Source organism: Phyllostomus hastatus, unplaced genomic scaffold (genome assembly GCF_019186645.2).
Source record: "Phyllostomus hastatus isolate PE091 unplaced genomic scaffold, TTU_PhHast_1.1 phas_contig_495, whole genome shotgun sequence".
Taxonomy (NCBI): Eukaryota; Metazoa; Chordata; class Mammalia; order Chiroptera; family Phyllostomidae; genus Phyllostomus; species Phyllostomus hastatus.
This window is the reverse complement of record NW_025333895.1, coordinates 4,255,257-4,273,610: the sequence shown is the minus strand read 5'-3', so window position 1 is coordinate 4,273,610 and position 18,354 is coordinate 4,255,257. Positions and strand designations below refer to the sequence as shown.

The window sequence follows — 18,354 nt, the reverse complement described above, 5'->3', positions numbered from 1 at the left end:
TTGTTTCTTCTCTTCATTGTTTCTTCTTTTCTTCTGCTCGCGCCCTCCTCCTTGCTCCGCCAGCCCCGGTTTCCCGCCCCGCGACCTCCCACTGCCTTCGCGGGGCCCCTCTCTCTTTCCCTCCGCTCCTCCCGGACCGCGGAGGCGAGCCCAGCCACGCGGCACACCAATGCAAACTACCCGAGCCGCCTCTGCCCCTCCAAGTCCCGCCTCACGCCTCCACCCACCAATCGGGTTCCGCGCCCGCTCCGTCGGTCCGCCCAATCGCTGGCTGGCTGAGCAGCCGGCGCCCCGCCCCTCCCGCGCTTCGCCGCGGCTCCACCGGCTGCCGTGCTGGGCCTCGGCATTCTCGCAGCGGCGCCGCGCAGCATTAGGCTTGGGTCGCGGCATCGGGAGCGCAAGCGGCGGTGCTGCTGCTCGTGAGGTGCCGGGCAGAGGCGGCGGGCGAGGCGGGCGCCACTGGCCGGCCGGAAGGGCGCTTCAGCTCCGCAGGAGCCCGCGGTGCGGGACCCAGGACCGAGAAGGAGGCAGCGCCCTCGCTGTCCGGGGCCCGGCCCAGTGCCGGCCCGGAGGGGTCGCGGCCGGACGTCTTCGGCCCCGACGCGCCTCCCGGAGAGGACCCCAGAGTTCCTGGCCGCCCCCTGGGGGTGCCCTCAGCCCCCCGGGATTCACCTGCGCAGGCCGCCTGGCACCCAGGTGCGGGGGCGTGTGCGCGGCGAGGGCACCTCCCCCGGCCGCCAGCGGGGCGGGGGCGGGGCTGCCCGCCGCCTTCGGCCTCACCAGTCCGCCTGCCGCCTTCAGTCTCACCGGTCCGTCCGCCACGCTCGGCCGCCGGGCGTGAGCTACCCGGGGACCGCGGGTCGGGATGCTGCCTGCCAGTGCGGCCGCTCGCGTGCCTCCCGCCACTCCTGTCCTCGCTTCTTGGGCCGCGGCCCGCTGTTTACATGCCGGTGAAGCCCCTGGCCACTCCGAGCCCCTGCGAGCCCCAGCTCCCCGAGGGTGAAGCCAGCCGCCCCGCGAATTGGACTGGTCGTTCAGACCTGGGCCCTCCGGACTCGGATCCCCGCCCGCTCTGCCGCCTCCGCCACCATCTGGGCGGGATCGGGCTCTGGTGTTTTGAGGAGGGGGTGTGGTGTAGGGAAAGGAATCCTGGGGATTTCTGGCTCCCCCCCTTTTTTGGCCTTCGAGGCTTTAGACTCAGGGAACTCGCTCATGGCTTTCTTGATGAAGAAGAAGAAATTCAAATTCCAAACCACTTTCACCCTGGAGGAGTTGACGGCTGTCCCCTTTGTGAACGGGGTCCTCTTCTGCAAAGTGCGACTGCTGGATGGCGGGGATTTTGTCAGCTTATCGTCAAGGTAGGAGCTGGGACAGTCTCGTCTGCAGGGGAGGAGGGGTGAAGAACGAGATCTAGCCAGTTGGCGAATGTGCAAGCGCCCCTTGGGGCCGAGAGTCCTCCTGAGGGTTCTGTGTGTCTGGGACGGGTTTCCACAAGGCAGGGCTTGAGCGATCTGGGGGGTCCGGGCCTGAGGAATCCGACAGAGTGCCCACACCCGTCTGCAGGTGACCTGCCAGATACCTGGGGGGGGTCTCTTCTCTTAGCCCCCTCTTGGGGCCCTCCAGGCAGCCTGCCGTAGGTCTGTTCTGCAGACTTGCACAAAGAGCCCCGAGGGTTTGCATATGGAGGGGGCTGAAATAGGGAGGAGTCTTCTAGGCTACCTTGCACCCAGCTGGCCGTTTGGGCTGTCGTTATGATTTAGAGCCCTGGCCAGCCACAGGTGCCCAGGTACTCCCAGCTCTGGGAAGGCCCGACCCAGGCACTCCTGGTCTGTCTGGAGGGAGGTGGCTGGATTTTGGCCTGCCCAGCCGCCTCTGAGTGCCCTCATCTAGCTGGAGCAGGGCTGCTGTTTTGCATTGCAAATGCCCCCGTCAAGGAGGCCGCAGCCCTCTCTGAAAGAGGCTTGATCAACTTTGGTTTTGTGTTCCCCATCCTGCAGGTCCAGCTGCCCAGCCCCTTGGGGAGGGCAGCTGAGTTCCCAAGCTGCACCCCCTGACCGGGCCCACCTGGGGTCACAGAGTCTTGGCCTGCTTGGGAGAGTTCCTGGGAGTTTGACAGATGGGGGTTTGAGTCCTAACCCTGTCACTTTCTGGGCCCAATGCAGGTCCCTTTCAGAAAGTCATGGAGATGTTTCAGTCGATAGAAGGCGTTGCAGGGCCTGGCCCAGTGCCTAGGACAAGCTGGTTCCCCTCCCTGGTCTGTTCCTCTGCTCCCTAAGCCTTCGTGGGGGGTGCCTGCTAAGGGAGGGAGAAACTGAGGCCCAGAAAGAGGAAGTAAGTGGCTTGCCAGAGACCTCTCAGGAAGCAGTTGTCAACTGAACTCGGTTTGTTTGGAGACTCGTTGGTGTATCTGGCGGTCAAACGTTTGGTTGGGAGGAGGGGAGGAGCGCTGTACAGCTTAACCCAGATTTAGGGCCCTCCAGTGTGGACAGGGTGGGGTGCCTTTTCATGCAGTGGGGCCTGCTCAGGTCTGGAGGTTCTCCAGTCTCCTAGGAGCTGCTTTTCTGGGGGATTGAGACTAGGGCTGCCCTTTGCTGAGGGCTGGGTGGTGGGGATAGGGTGGGATGTATATGGTTGCTGAGGAAGCCTGTGATTCCCGGGCTACCCCACACAGCTGCCCGAGGGTGAGGGGAAGGGCTGTGCTCACAGCTAGGGTCTGGGGTTGATCACTTAACTCACCGGCTGGTGGCTTTGCGCGAGTTACCTAACCCCTGTAATCCCGGCGACCAGCAGTTACTGGGGCGGTGCTCGCCGTCTCACTAGTAGCACCTTTCGCTTGTCTCTTTGCCGCTGCCACGGAGCAGGGTAGAGGCTGGGTGGGGGGGCCTGTAGGATCACTGTCCCCATTTTAGAGAGGTGGAAACCGAGGCTCAGAGAGGGAGTGGTTTGCCCAGGTTAATACAGCAGAGCCCAGGTCCAAACTCAGCGCGGGCTTTCAGTCGCTGTCCTGTTCCGCCTTTGAGCCTCAGTTTCCTCATCTCTAGAGCTGTGAGGGGGACGGATAATACCGTACGTGTCTGGCTCTGCAGATTGTGGCAGCGGTTGTGGTTTCTGCGGCAGAGGGCCGCAGCCCTCACCCCTCCCAGGTCTCAGGGGGACCAGCTGCAGTCAGCAGGGGGTCTACATGTGAGCTGGTGGTAGGGCCAGGGCCTTGGATCCCGCCGAGGAACTGGTGTTCAGCCCCACCCTGAGGTCTCTACCGGCTTCCCAGACCCTGGGGCCACTGCCACCCTACCTGTCAGCCTTTCCATCGCCCTAAACCTGCCCCCAAGCTTGGGAGAGTCTGGAAAGTTCCAGGTGTCAGCCCACAGCTGCTGGATTTCACCTTTGCCTCTCCTTCTTCCCTCTTGGCAAGGGGCCATGGATTCCCTGAACCCGGCGAGCCCAAACAGCCCTGCCCAGCCCTCATCCTGGCTGAAACCTGAGCGGGGCTGCAGAGGGGGGAGCTGACATCGAGCCCCCCAAAGCTGGGGGGGGGGGGCTCCGGGTGCCTGTTCGCCGCTGTGCAGGCGTGGCTGGCGGGAGCAGACATCAGCTGTGAGATGTGAGGCAGCTTTAGAGCTGCTTTGGATTTTGCTCAGAAGACACGGGTTTCTGTGTTTTGTGGGTTTTTTTTCGTATTTTTATCTCTTCCACTCCCATCCCACCCACCTGGATCTGCAGCCCGGGAGCCCCGCCTCACAGCCCATCGCTCCAGACAGACAGGCCCCGGGGTTGTGGAGTTGGGATGGGGTTAGACGTGACGGGACCTGCCTAGATCCTGGCCCCAGAGCCAGTGGCTCACTCGCCCCAACGCCAGGGGCCCCTGAGGTGGCCCAGAGACGGGGGGCGGTGGTGGCATGGGTGGCGTCTGAGGGAAGCAGGCTCCAGGCCCCACCCTCGCAGCACCCTCCTTCCTACTTGGAGTGTTTCCCTGTGTGTTGGGTGCCATGGCAACAGCACGGCGCACGGTTCCAGCCTGACCCACTTTGAGCAGGTAGAACAGGTGGTGGTTTGTCGCCCTGTTCCCATCGTCACCTTTCTGAGGCCTCCGTGCGAACCGTCGTCCTCACAGCTGCAGTGCTCCGATGCCCGTGCCACGCGCCAGGCGCCGCGCTGAGACTCTTGCAGACCGTGTGTCCGTTCATCCTCTTGGCCGTCGGGAGACGCACCAAAGGCCGGGAAGGTGAAGCCACGTGTCATAGGTCACCTGGCTGGTCATTTAATTGAGAAAATAACCCTTTTACCATTGGGGTTCAAACTGCCTTTGATTGTGCGCTTACCGTATGCCAGGCACCGTGAATGCATGAACCTCAAACCGCCCCACGAGCCGATGAGGCAGCTGAGGCCAGAAGACGGAAAGTGGTCAGCCCGTGCCACTCGGCTAGGGAGTGGCATCACCGTGACTTAAATTCGGGCTCGTCCAGCTCCAGAGTCCTGCCCTCCCTTGGTGGCAGAGGGCAGAAGCAGCTACAGCCCCATGTGATGTCCCCAGACCTTCTAAGTAGTTTCTTTTTAGTGGGTTGGGTGGGGGGCGTACAGGAAACTCCAGATAGGGATAATTTCGGGTCACTGAGCTAGATCCTGTGAGATCTCAAGATAAGGGACAAGGGGCCCCGGGGACATAGCTGGGGGTGGGGCTGAAGTCACTGCCATGGTTTTGGGGCCAGGCGCGGACTGGCACTGTGGGACAGTGGGCATGTGCCAAGGACCCTGCCCGGAGGCCTCCTAAGTGGATGTATCCAAATGGCAGCTGAGAGGCTTTCCCAGGGTCCCCGGGGAGGGGTGCAGAGGTCCCAGCCAAGTCTGGTAGGTCTAGAAGCAGTGGGCTGGGCTGTGCTCTCCCCGGGGCGGGCTGGGGGCACGTTCCCAGCCTCCAGCCGTTTGTCCTTCAGGCACGATCCCAAACCTCCCGAGAGGTCTCTGTGTCCAGCTGGCACTGGTCCTGTGGCCTGCCCCGTGCACGTGGCTGGCAGTGCCAGGGGAGGGAGCGAGGGGGAGGTGTCGATTTACCCTACAAGTCCTCTCTGGAAGAGACAGGCAGAGATGAGAAACTGAGGCCTGGGGCCAGGAAGTCACTTGTTCAGGTCCCTTCGTGGGAGCTGCTGAGGGTGCAGCTGGGCGGATTTCGGTCCGGCCCTGACCTCTGTCTCCTGTGCCTCCGTACCCCTTTTTGCATGAAGTGGGCAGGCAGGACCGGGGAGAGAGGAGGGACCCCTTCAGGGGATCCTCCTGCTGCTCTGGACGTGGGTGCCAGGCCGTCTGAGAAGCAGACTGTGACTTGGGGAGACACCTCCCCCTTCCTTTCTTCTTTGGTAACTTTGAACCCTCTATTGTCTCTCTTTTTTAAAAACAAGATTTTATTTATTTTTAAAGGGAAGGGAGGGAGAGAGGGAGAGAAACATTGATGTGTGAGAGATACATTGAATCAGTTGCCCCTGCAAGCCCCCAGCTGGGGACCTGGCCCCACAACCCAGGCATGTGCCCTGACTGGGGATCGAACTGGTGACCTTTCCGTTCACAGGCCAGTGCCTAACCCACTGAGCCACACCAGCCAGGGCTCTACTGCTTTTTCAGTGGGATTTTTACTCGGTCAACCTGTTGAAAGAAGACACCCCTGCCCCCAGCACAGGCACTGCCTTTCCTCTCTGGGCCAGGCTTTGAACCAGCTGGGGTGGGAGGCCTCAGAGGGACGTTTGGGATTTTTGGGGCATGAATAAGGCCTTGGCCAGGTCAGCTCTGCAGCTGGAGGGCCCTGTGCCCAGGCCTGGCCCCCGCAGGTCTTTGCACGCACGCCACAGGCTTGGCCGGGCCTCCACTTCCCCGTGGCCCTCCTCCTCCCTCCCTCCTTGCCAGAGGCCACTGGCATCCTCTGTCACCTTGGTGCGGGGGGAGGGTGCTATGGGGATGACGCGCAGTTTGTCCTTTGGGCCCAAGGGGGTGAGGACCTTGAGGCAGGCAGCGTACCAGCTTTCCGTCACAGAGCAGGAGCTCTGGACACTGGGAGTGGGGGGAGGGAGGAGGAGACCACATGTGTTGAGGACCCCCTGGGTCCTGGGCTTCCAAGGGGAAGGGGACGGGGACCAGACAGCCCTGCGCCCGTGGAACTCCCCGCGGGGCAGCATGGAGAGAGAGAGAGAGACGTCAGAGCCAGGCAGGCCTGTGGCAGGTCCTCCCCAGGATTCCAGTAGATCCCCACGGACCGGCTGGGGAAGGGGTTTCTGTTCAGTCGTCTGTCTGTCCGTCTGTGCGACAGGTGTTGATGGGGCACCCGTCTCGGGCTGGACGTAGTCCTTGCCTTTGTGGAGCTCGCGATCACGTGATAGGGGCAGTAGGGAGAAGGGCTGCCCCGAGGGAGTAGCCCTTCACAGGGGTCCGGCAGGCCCGGTGGGACTGGACTGGAGAGAGGCTGGGAAGAGCCTTTTGGGTAGAGGCCCCGGACCACAAGGCACTTGGGCAGCGGTCTAGGCAGGGCCTGGCTGGGGGGCAGAGAGGGGCAGGGAGGAACGGGAGTGGATGGAGTTATGGGGGGTGGCTAGGCTGGGCCATTCCCCACCTTGGGGGCCTAGCCAACGGGCAGGGGAGCAGTGTGGCCTGGTTTGCCCGTGAGGCTGATGGCTCGTGGTTGCTGGTGAGAAGAAAGGGGGCCCGAGTGACACCCAGTAAGGGACAGTTGTGTACTGGCAGGTGGAGCAGGCAGGTGGCTTTCCTCATCCTGAAGTGCTGGGCACCATGTCCGGTGCTTGGTAGCTGCTGGAAGGTGGAAGTTCAGAAGGTGCAAACTGTAGCCCACGCAACTGGGTTTCGGTCACGTACTGTGCTCTAATCATTTTTGACAACGTGAAAATCCAGGCTTTTGGTGTCTTTTATGTATTTTTTCACCCTCACCCGAGGACATTTTTTTCGTTGCTTTTAGAGAGAAGGGAAGCGGGGTGGGGCTCAGAGAGAGAGGGAGAGAGGGAGAGTCATCAGATGGTTGCCTTCTCGTGCCCATCCCAGCTGGGGTATGAGCCCGGACCGGGGATCAAACCTGCAGCCTGGGTGTGAGCCCTAAATGGGAATCAAGCCCATGGCCTTTTGGTCTGCGAGACAATGTTCCAACCAACTGAACCACGCCGGACAGGACCTTTCGGTGCCTTGAACTGGAAGACCTGGCAGCAGTGCAGAGTGGCAGCCTTTGGCCCAAGGGGCTGTGCAGCGGCCACCCCCGCCCCGTGGGCGGCCTGCGTTGGGCCTCTCCTGGCCTCACTGCCCGCCCTCAGATCCCCGCGCACGGTCTGCCTCCCTCATCCTCCTCGGGCCAGTCTGGTCCCTGGGGCCCCGGTGAAGGGCCTTCCGCGTGCAGTCAGGGCTGTGAGGAGGCAGATGCCTGTGGAGAGAAGTCATGCTGGCAGGCCACAGGGGCCACCCCCGGTGGCCAGCCAGTGGCATCGGGCCAGCTGCCGGCTTCCCTTGGGGTCAGGCCGTCACGCTGGTGCCCTTGGTGAAGCCTGAAGCTACCCAGCCCATGCCCGGCCTCGGTGTCTGCTCCTTGGCTCTGGCCCTGGCGGCGACCGGCCACACCATCGGCAGGTGCCAACCTGGCAGCCCCTGTGACGTGCCTGCCGGCCTGTCCCTGGCCGGGCCCTGACCCAGGCTGATCTGGCTCTGGAGCCAAGGCTGCTCCCTGAGGTCCGCTCCTCGCTTCCAGCTCTGTCCTCCCTGGAGGGAGTTACTCCGGCCGGGGGTTCTGAGCGGCAGCTGCACTGTGTCTGCGGGCCCTGCTGCCTGGGGTGGCCAGGGGCCCCGAGAGCCTTTGAACTCTGCTTGTGCGGCACCTGGAGGCCTGACCGGACTCGGGAAGCTCTGCCTGGGCCTGTGCGTGCTGCCAGCACGTCTGTTCCCGGACCTCCGGAGTCTGGGAACTCGGTGTGTGGTGTCCGGTGACTGCCATGTGGTGAAACCTGCAGTCACTTGCCCGCTGCTGGGGACAGGCAGTGTAGCACCCCTGGTAACCAGTGGAGATTTATCCTTATCTCACCTAGACAGCCACAGGAAGGCTGGAGCCGCAGCAGATTTGCTTAGAAAGAGACCCGGGACTAAGGTGGGGGGTGGGTCAGGGCGTTACCCACCTTACCTGGCAAGTGCTTTGGGTTGTGGGGAGACCAGACCTGTCCCCACGGCTCCAGATGTGCCCCGTGACCTGAGGTCTGTCACTCCGGGCCTTTTGGCTCTCCACAAGGTCCCACTGTGCTAGCGGTGGCCTTGGTCAGTGAGGCCTGAGGCTGCCCAGGCTGTGTCCAGCCTGTGTGTCTGTCTGCTTGGGCTGTTGCAGACCCTTGGTCTTTGCTCTGAGCCTGTGTGGCATCCGGACTCGAAGCGGCGCTCACACGCAGGCCTGGGACCACCCACCCGCCCTGCCCAGGTGCCAGCCAGCAGCGCCCCTCCTGCCGCACCGGTCCTGCGCGAGGAGGAAGGAGCGCTGGTGGAGGACGTTTGCCTCTCCCGGCGGGCCGGTGGGTGCCTTGTCCCTCCCACACGGAGGCCTGGGGGGGACGTTCCCGTCCTGCTTCTGCCCTTGCTGCCTGTGTGACCTCGGGCAAGGAACTTAGTCCCTGAGCCTCCGTGGCCCTCCCTGCCCAGCGGGGCTGCTGGTGCCCGCCTCGCAGTGTCCCTGGGAGCACACAGGGCGATAACGCCTGCCAGAGGTCCAGCTCGGCTCCTGGCGCCGGCCAGGTAGGAGCATGGCACACACGCTGCCGTTTGTCCTTGAGTCCCGGCAGGGGGCAGGATGGCGCCCCTCCCTCGCCCCCTGCGGTCGCTGGCATTTCCCTGTGGGCTGGGACTGACTGGGCTGCTGTGGGCAGAGGGGACTTCCCCAGTGGGGCTGTCTCTCTGCCCTCTGGAGGGGTAGGGACAGGTGAGGGCCACACCTGGTGTGTAGGGGGCAGGGCCTTATGCTGGGGCTCAGGGTCCCCAGTGGAGCCTGTTGGCAGGAACCTGCCTGCCTTGGGGTGCGTGGCTCTGAGCCAGGGGAGCTGCAGTGCTCCCCCTGGGGCGGGAGGGGCGGGCTTCTGCCCGTGGGGAGGGGCCTTCTGCACATTTAGCTCTGGGACCCACTCTGGCAGGCAGAAGACTGCTCCTACGTGAGGCGGAGGGCAGGGGAGTGAGAAGGACCCCCCACGTGGGAAGCCGGGCCTGTGGCTCCGTTGAGGGGAGGCCCCTGCCCCTCCTGGCCCTCCCTTTGCCTTCCCCATACCTTACACTCTCCTTGTTTTTGTCTTCTGCAGTTGCCTTGTCCTCAGGCTCCCTGCCCCCACCCCCTGCTGCTTCACCTAGCTGAACTGCTCAGCACAAGGGCTACCTCCTCCAGGAAGCCTTCCCTGGCTTCGTTTGGCCATGTGTACCCACTGTGGGCCCTCATGTCGGAACGCCACAATCTCTGTTCACACCTCTGAGCTCCGTCCCCAGACTGTGGGCAGGGGCGGCCCACGTTGTGTCGCTGTCCTGGCGCTTCCTGCCACGGGTTGGCACTAGCTCGGAGCTGCGACGTCTTTTCCTTGGCATTCAACCAGCATGGGCGCTGCTGGTGCCGGACTGTGTGCCGGCTACAGCCAGCTGCTGGGGTCCAGCGCCTCCCCACTGGTGCCAGAGGTATCAGTCCGTGTCAGGAGCAGCCCTTGCCCGAGTCCCGGGCAGCTGGGGACACCGCTGGGTTGCGTTGGGTGGACCCTCTGTGGGGGTGGGGGAGGGGGAGGGGGCTGCCCCGGGCTCTGTAGCTGGACCTTGGCAGCTGCCCTCTGCCTGACTCTGACCGCGGCCGAGGGCCTTGTGCTCTCAGCCTTGGCTTCCTCCTCCCCGAGTTGGGCGCGGGTGCTCATCCAGGGCCTCTTGAGATCAAGGCACTTGCTCAGACAGGGCCAGGCACCTGGTAGCCGAAAACAGACTAAACCTGCCCAGAGGTTTAGCCCGGTGCTGGGAGGGTGCTGGTGGGGAGGGTGGAAGTCTGGGCTCTTGTTCTCACGCAAGGCACCCTCGCCTCCTACCACTTCCTCTCTGATGGCGCTGCTGCTGCCGGCTGGACTTCTCTGCGGGGACTTTTCTGCACACGCTGGGGTGGCACACCTGCGGGCCCCCCACCCCCGGCCCCCGCCGGCCCCCTAGTTCCTCAGGGGCGGTTTCCTGAGCACCTTCTGCGTATGGGGGGGGGAGCCCTGTGCAGCTTCCTGGGGACACAGCACTGCCCCCATTGGTCCCCAGCCCAGGAAGCGATTCTGGGCTGGGTCTCAGGCGTGAGTAGGTCACCCAGCGGTGGGAGGGGAGCCGCCCAGGGCAGACCGAAGCGAAGGCAAGAGTGCTGAGCCGGGAAGAGCCAGCGCCTGGGGGCTTGGAGTCGGGGAAGGCCCCGGGGAGGGGCGGGACCTTGTCGGAGGGCAGCCACAGTAGAGTGTGAATCAGTCAGATTTTTATTTTAGAACCAACCGGGCCAGCCAGGCCGGGTGACTCCCTGGGGCTCCAGGGGGCAGAAAGGGAGGTGGCTGTCAGCTGAGCAGGGCAGCTTCCCGTCTCTGTCATCGTGGGACAGTCAGAACCAAACCCGAGCCTACCGTGCACAGCGAGAGCCGAGCAAGCTGCTGCTGTCATTGCCACTGCTCGTGACGGGGCCGAGAGGCACACGCACGGCGTTGGGGGCCGGGAGCCAGAGACGGGAACGGGCCACGTGACACCGTTTAAATCGAGTTCAGAAGCGTTCTGATCAAAACCGCCCATCCTGGTACAAGTCAGGATGATGTCATCTTCGTCAGGGTGGCGGCCACGTCTGCAAGGGGCCCCTGGGGCCTGCAGAGTCCTGCCTGTGTGGGCCGGCTCCCGGGGGCTGTCGCCGGGACCTGCCGCAGGGACACCGTCTGCACACGCCTGTGCTGGGGCTGGGGGCCAGCGTCCCCCGGGCAGGAGCGAGGGTCCTTCTCTCGGGCCAGGAGGCCTGGAGGAGGCCTTGGCTCTTCCCAGGGTCTTGTTCTCAGGGCAGCCCGAACCGTGCCGACATGTTTCTGAGGCCATAAGTCAGCGGGGCAGCTGCCAACAGTCTTCGGCTGGGGCTTTCGACTCCTGCAGATCCCCACGGGGCCGCTGGGTCGTGGGCCTCGGCAGTTCAAGGGGAGGGCGGACTCCTCAGGCTGCCCGACCTCGGGACCTCTCCGAGCCTTGCTTTCCTCGTCTGTGAAATGGGGTGCCGAGCGCCTTCCTGGAGCTTGGGTTAAAGGAGTCGACACCCCATATACCCAGCATAGTCCCTGGCACAGAGCAAGTGCTTTTAGTAAAGGCTGGCAGTGGTTGGTGTTGATCTGGGGCGACTCCTGGAGGGGGTGCCGGGCGGGGAGCAGAAAGGAACGGTCCACGTTCCTCCCTCTCCCCCTTGAATTGTTTCTCTTCTCTCTGGCTGCGGTTCACCCGATCGGCAACCATTCGCGGCAAGGGCCAGGCTGCTGCCCTGGCCCGGCGCTGCCCCCTGAACGTGGTCTCCGACTTGGGGCCCAGGAGCCAGGACACCACTCGACACATCAGCTCTCAGAGGAGTGCTGAGCACGGCGGGGAGGGCGGCCTCAGCCTGTCCTGGCCCTGGCCCTGGCCCTGGCCCTGGCCCCTCCCTTTGGGGGAGGGCCTCTGAGCGACTGGCTGCTCTCCCCGCGTGAGGCCTGACCGTGGGATCCGGCACCTGTCCGGGATTTCCTGTCAGCCAGAGAGGAATCGCATGGGCCTGGGTGAGACCGGCCAGGCCCATTTTGGACACAGGCAAGGCCTTCAGGTCCAGGCCCCAGGATGCGTCCCCGGTGTCTCGCAGCGGCCTGGCCTGTAGTGAGCGCTCAGGGAGCATGTGTGGACCAAGTGGGTGGGTGACGGAAGCAGCGGTGGGCCCGGGGCTGGTCTGTGAGTCCGCAGCAGAGTCCGGTGTCCAGGGAGGAGGTGGAGATCGGTAAGTCAGGGCCTCGGGGTCCCACCTGACCCCGAGTCCCCTGACCTGTGGGTGGAATCTCGGACGACGGCTGGAAAAGCAGGCCTGAGTCTCTGCCGGCTCTGCGAGATGGGGCTCTGGCTGAGAGGTCCCTGCTTACTCTCGGGGACCTCTGGTCTCCTCATGGAGAGCCTAGGGAACACCTGGGGTAGAGCCGGCGCTCGCGGTGACCCCTGACCCTCAGACTCCGCAGACAGCCAGAGGGCACGGCCTGACCTCTGCTGGGAGGCTCCTTTCCCGGAGGTGGACATGCCAGTGCCCGGAGGCCCAGGGCAGCCCGCGTCGGAAGCAGGGCTGTGAAGGTCCCTCACCGAGCGCCTGCTGTGTGCTGGGCAGCGAGTGGGACAAGGGCCTTTAGGACCTCCGTGCTTTGGGACACCAGAGCCTCTGGCCGTGTCCCCACACCCAAGACCCAGACCCGGAGGAGGAAGTCGTTTGCCCAGCCGCGGTGGGGGTGGGGGGTGCTTTCAGGAAAGGCTACCCGTGGGGTTGGGAAGGGACTCAGAGGACAGGGGCGTCCCTGTGACTGGCGTGAGTGCAGCCGTTGGAGGAACAGGGCTCTGGGAGTATGGATCCCTCCCTTCAGCCGCTTCCCTTCCTGGGGTGATTCAAATACCACCCAGGTGTGAGTCAGCAAGGAATGGCCCGGGCGCGCCTGGGCCACCTGTCGTCTCCCTCCCAGGACACCCCACACCCCAGGCAGGGTCTGGTCGAGGCCTGGGGAAGGGGGACTCCCCGAGCACGGCCAAGGCCAACCCTGGAACGCTGCGCTTGCTGCGCTTGTGTGTCCTGGGCGAGGGGAACCGGTGCTGCAGCAGCTCCGCTGTGACTCTTGTTTCGCATCTCTCCGGCCCGCAGCCCAGCCCAGCTCCGGCTCGGGGGCCCGGCTTGGGGCTCTGGGGGCAGACGGCGGTGGGTTGAGAGGGCCGGTGGCTCCTGCGCTCTGGGCCTCAGTACCCCTGCCTGTGACACGCGGGTGCTGGAATCTCTCGCCCAGGGTGGGTTGCGGTCTGGACTCTGGGAGGTCAGGCAGCGAGGGCTCCTAGGTAAGTGCCTCCTGCGGAGGAAGGGCTCAGGAGGTGGGAGGCTGATGGTACAAGCCCCTACGCATTCCCCCCCTTTCTCCCCCCGACCGGGATCGACCGGGCTTGGTCCCTGACGCCAGCAGGTCCCGGCAGATTGGCCCAGCGCCCTGTCGGGGACCGTGTCCTCTGACCCAGTCACCACCCTTCCTTCGGCTTAAGCCCGGTCTCAAGGCCGCCTCTTCCCCGTTACTGAGACTCATGGTGAAGGGTCAGCCCACATAGCGCAGGCTCATTGATGTCACGGTCGCCTGAGAACGTCTCTGATGTCTTGGTGCATTTTCCCAGCCATCCTGCGGGGGAGGAGGCGGGGGGACATGTCACCCCTTGCCTCTGGGGTGATCTGTACACCCCCCGAGTGTCAGTTTGCTCTTCCGTGACGAGAGCGTGGTTGTGCCTGCACAGAGTTAAAGCTTCGGCAGCACCTGGCTCTCGGAAGGGCGCCCCGGCAACTGGAGCCAGGCTGGGCCACGCTGGGTGGTGGGGACCTTCCCCCGGGTGCCCAGGGGTGGGCCAGCACCTTGTCAAAGCCAGCAGGTGACTCTGCATCCCTTCAGGGACCTGCTGTCCTCTCGGGCCGTGAGAGCGAGGGGGGGTGCCCGTCGGCATCACGTGAGAAGAGCATCTGGGAGTGCTCCTGGGTGGCGTGGAGGCAGCCTCCCGGCCGCACCCCCGGTGCGGAAGGTGGAGCAGGGGAGCGCTGTGCCTGCGTCTGGGAAGCAGGAGGCTGCCCACTTGGGGTCTTCGATCTGTTTTGGTGACTGGGCTGTTGCGTGGCAGGATTCGAACCCACGTGCACGTGACTCCAAGCACTTCCCTTGATGCCTCCCCACCAACTCTGAGAGACCTGGCTGACCCTGACCCCTTTTCTCCCGTGGAGTTTCTGAAGCTCCCCGAGTGCTGTCCACCCTGCCTCCACGGGTCACCTGCCGCCCCAGCCTGTTCCTCCCAGCCCACCTGCCCTTCCCTGGGCCACCCCCGGGGCCCTCCTTTTTGGCAGGAGAGCAGAGGAGGATCCTGGGGCGCCAGGTGACCCCTCTGAGTACTGCAGTCTCCAAGCACAGAGTGGTTTGGCTTCTAGGAACTTCTTGCTGCCTCACAGTGGTGCTGGGGGGGAGGGGCGGGGGGGTGGGGGCGGGCTGTGTCAGAACTGCCGCAAGCTGCTTCCCCTGCACACGGCCCTGAATTCCTGGCAGGAGCCAGACACTGCTGGGCTGCCACGCTGGCCACGTCGTCGCCGCTGCTGTCGGGATGAGGTTCCACCGCCCCACAGCCCTGGATGGACGCCTAGACTGGTCCCCGGGTGGGCCCCTGGTGGGCCCCTCCCCAGGCGGCTGTGCCTTCTTCTCTTCGGTGCGGGGGGGTGGGGTGGGGGAGCACAGGCAGATGTTGTCAATTTAAATTGTTTCCTTATTAGACTCTCGCCTTTCCCTGGCTGGGTTTCATCAGCCGGGAACCTTGGTTGCATCACTAGGGCCCCTCCCTCCTGCAGGGATCTGGCCAAGGACTGGGAGATCGCAGAGTGGGTGTGCCTGGGGGTGCAGGCTGGATGCTGTGGCAGCCCCCCCGAGTCCGTCAGCCGTGGGGGGGACTGGTGATGGAGCCTGGCTCAGGTTACCTTTCATTACAGGCGCCGAATGGGAGGAATAGGGGACCAGCCCCTCAGGAACCCAGGAGCAATGCTGGGGCTAGGAGGTCCCCGGGGTCCCACTCCTGGTGGGCATGGCCTTTCTTAGCCAGGTGCCCAGCCGCTGCCCGGGAATCTCCTGGGAACTTGTTTAAAAAGTGTAGTCCAAGTCAGGCAGCACTGGTGCTCCACCGGGGGCGACTTGTGCCCCGCCGCCCCGGTCCCAGGGGAGCATTTGGCAACGTCTGCAGGCATTTTTCTGGTTGTCACAGCTGCGGCTGCGCTCCCGGCAGGGTGCTGCCGAACACCCTACGAAGCTCAGGTCAGCCCTGGGGGAAAAGGCAGAACTACCTGGTTCAGAGCATCGCTAGCGCAGAGGCTGAGAAACCGCGCCCCACGGAGCCTACCGCCTCCGAGGGCCGGGGAGTCTTCACGTGCGACAAGGCCAGGGCTTCTCACCGCTGGCTTCGGTCCGATTAGCCCTGCCTGCCACGGCCACCACAGAGCCTTTCCCTGCCAGGCCAGGCCTCCGTGCTGGGCAAGCACTGGGGTGAGACGGGCGTGGCAGGTGAGTACCTGTAGCCCGCGACTAGGAAAGGGGGTGCCGGGGGTGCGGTCTCCCTGGAGCCTGTTCCCGGGGCTGCCCCACTCGCCCTGGGTTCCCTTCTCCTGACTCCACTCCTGTGACCCCTGCCCTGACCAAAGGCTCGGGCTTCGCTCCCCCTGACCCCATCAGCCCCCAGGAGGGGCCCTCCATGATTCCTGTCTGCAGGGACCCCTGGGGGGCGTGGCAGCCTGTGGCCAGGAGGTGGCTCCCCCTGCACTGATGACCCCTTGTCACCTTCGTGGCGGAGACACTGCCCGCAGTGTCTGTGGTTGCGGAATAGAGGCCCTGGTCTGGGGCCACAGGAGCTCCATGGGAGTTCTGGCGGACAGGGTGGGGGGGTCCTCTATTTCAGGACAACCCAGAAATAGCCGAATTCTGCCACTGCGCTGGCTGGCCCCAGTGGGCTGCGGCGGGTGGGTGGAGGGCTCGCCCTGCCGCTCTGGGGTTTGGATGTCTAATTGTACATCTCAGAGCGAAAAAGGAGGCTCCCCTGAAGTTGCCCTGAAAACCCAAGCTCTGTAATTACCTGTCCCCGGCTGGCCGCGTGGGGCGGCAGGCCCAGGCGCCGAGGCCCCGGGCTGGGGAGGGCTGGGCCTTCCCCATCTCTCCCCCAGGGAGTTGGTCCAGCCAGGGGAGAGTGGACCCAGGTCTTGAGTCAGGTAGATAGAGGTTCAGATTCCTTTTGCCTCTGATCAGCCCTTATAATCCCAACCTGTTTACATTTTTTTAATTTAAATTTTACTTATGGCCCTGGCTGGTGTGGCTCCGTGGATTGAGCGCTGGCCTGCGAACCAGAGGGTCGCCGGTTTGATCCCCAGTCAAGGCACACGCCTGCGTTGCCTGCCAGGTCCCCGGTGTGGGGGGGCGCACGAGAGGCAACCACACACTGGTGTTTCTCTCCTTCCCCTTCTCCCTCCTTTCCCCTCTCTAAAAATAAATAAATAAAATCTCTTTAAAAAGCAGATTTCACTTATAGGAATGATCCTTGGGCGGCAGTGAGGACCACGGTCCTGCAGCCCCCTCACCCGGACTGAGTGTCGCACTGCTTCCGGGGGCCTGTGCCGTCCCGGTTGTCGCTGCTCGCAGTGGCTTTTTGGCCTCTGACCTCGCTGCAGTCAGGGCTCCCCCACCCCCCGCACGCCTTTAGAAAAGTCACAACTCATGTACTTCCGGTTCAGAGAGAGAGGAAAAGGGCCCAGTCCCCCTCTCCCGCCGCATCCCCCGTCTCCTCCGTTCTTCCCTACCTGCTTGTGCGCATGTGCACACCCTGCAGCACCTGCAGCACCTGCAGCACCTGCAGACAGCCCTTTGTGCCTGGCGCCCTCCCCAGTCTCCCGTCCCTCCCCCTGCCCTGCACAGGCTCTGCTGCAGCCACACTGGCCCCCTTGGGCTCGCTTAGGCACAGCAGGCAGGCACGCTTCCACCTCAGGGCCTTTGCACTGCCCATTCCTCGGGCCTGGACCGCCCTTCACTGTTACCTGCATAGGTTGCTGTCTCGCCTCCTTCAGCCCTTGGCTCCAATGCCACCTCCCACGAACGCCCTCCCTGGCCCACTGCCGCCCGGTCGGCCCACGCCTGGGCGCTGCCTGCCTCCTCACCGGGTTCCTTTCCCACCACAGCGCCAGCTTCACCGCCGGCCGACGTGGGGGCGCCTCGTTTTGTCTGTGTCCTACCCCCTGCCAGACGACACGCCTCTCGAAGGCAGGGACTCCTGTCTGTTTTGCTCACTGTTCGCGTCCCTAGCACCATCGGCCGTACCCGGCACTAAGAACACGCTCAATAAAAGGTTTTGAGTGAATCGGGCGCCTGGGATTTCCGCAGACCTGGCCTGGCTGGCTCCCGACCTGGGCTCCTGGCCCGCTGCTTGGCATCCTCCTGGCTGTCTTTTTTACGGATACCTTCCCGCTCCTGTTCGTCTCCTCCCCCCATCATCCCTGTCCTGTGCGTGGGACCCCATGCTACCTGGCTGGCAGTGCTCAGTCCCCTCTCTGCTCGGGGCCCTGGAGGCGGCTGCAGGGCAGAGTCCCAGCTGCACCGTCATCAGGCCCTGCGTCCGTTGTGGGCTGTGGACACAGGTGGGCCTGGCCACTCTGAGCCTCTCTTTCCCCGTCTGTAAGGTGAGCCACGATAACACCCAACTTTCAGTGTCGGAGAGTTCCAGGTGGCACACAGTAGGCCTTCGGGGAAATGGCCACCATCAGGGGGTGTGTTTTACCCTTGCCGTGACCTCCTGGGGTGGGCCAGGGCGGGGCTGTGAGCTCCTCCCCTCGGGAGCCCTGGCATTTAGGGGTGTGTGCCGTGGAAACAAGAGGGAGGCTCAGCCCCGAGCCGCAGAGCCCTGCCTGGTGGACACCGCGGCCTGTCACCTGAGCCTGGGAGGGCTCCCTGGGTGTTCCCACGGCAGACTCACAAAGGGGAAGGGAGAGGGCCCAGGATTGGATGCGGGTTTTTGTTCCGGGACATTAATCCTCATTCCTCTGGGTGTGTCTACACGCCCAGCCTCGGGAGCTTCCTCCTGGGGCTCCGGCGGCATCTTCCAGCTCCTGGGCTGGGTCTGGCGGAGCCGGTAGGAGGGGATCTGAGGGTCCACAGGGGAGCCGAGTCCCCAGCTTTCCCTCTGTGTAAGCTCAGGCCTCTGGCTGCTTGGGAAGTGTTTCCGCTCTCTGCCCTTCCACCCTCCTCCACCAGGGCTGTCGGCCCCCCCGAAGCCAGGACTCACAGTGGCAAGACAGGGACCCTGTCAAAGGCCTCGCCATGGCCCTCGAGGCCCAGCACAGCCTGACCCCTGCTCCCTTGCCAACCGCATCCCCTCTGGTCTCCTCCCCGGTCCATTCATCGCTGCTGCTTTTCCATCTGCCCAGCGTGTCTCTACCTCAGGGCCTTTGCACTGGAAGTTCACGCTTCTGGACAGCTGTTCCCCGTCTCTGCTCAGCCCTCAAGCCCGCTGCACCCCAGGCCGTGCACAGACCTCACTGCCCTCACGGCTTTCCCTGACCACCTGCGGGAGCCG

General features: G+C 64.2%; 1 protein-coding gene across 1 annotated transcript in view; it reads left to right on the top strand.

The window, feature by feature from the left end:
* Nucleotides 1–314: 314 nt before the first annotated feature.
* FAM102A (family with sequence similarity 102 member A) overlaps nt 315–18,354 on the top strand; it is a 35,090-nt gene continuing 17,050 nt past the window's right edge. Inside the window, exon 1 of the mRNA XM_045846146.1 lies at nt 315–1,358. Within this exon, the coding sequence (XP_045702102.1) occupies nt 1,213–1,358 (146 nt within the window). The 5' untranslated portion in view covers nt 315–1,212. The remainder of the gene's footprint in view (nt 1,359–18,354) is intronic.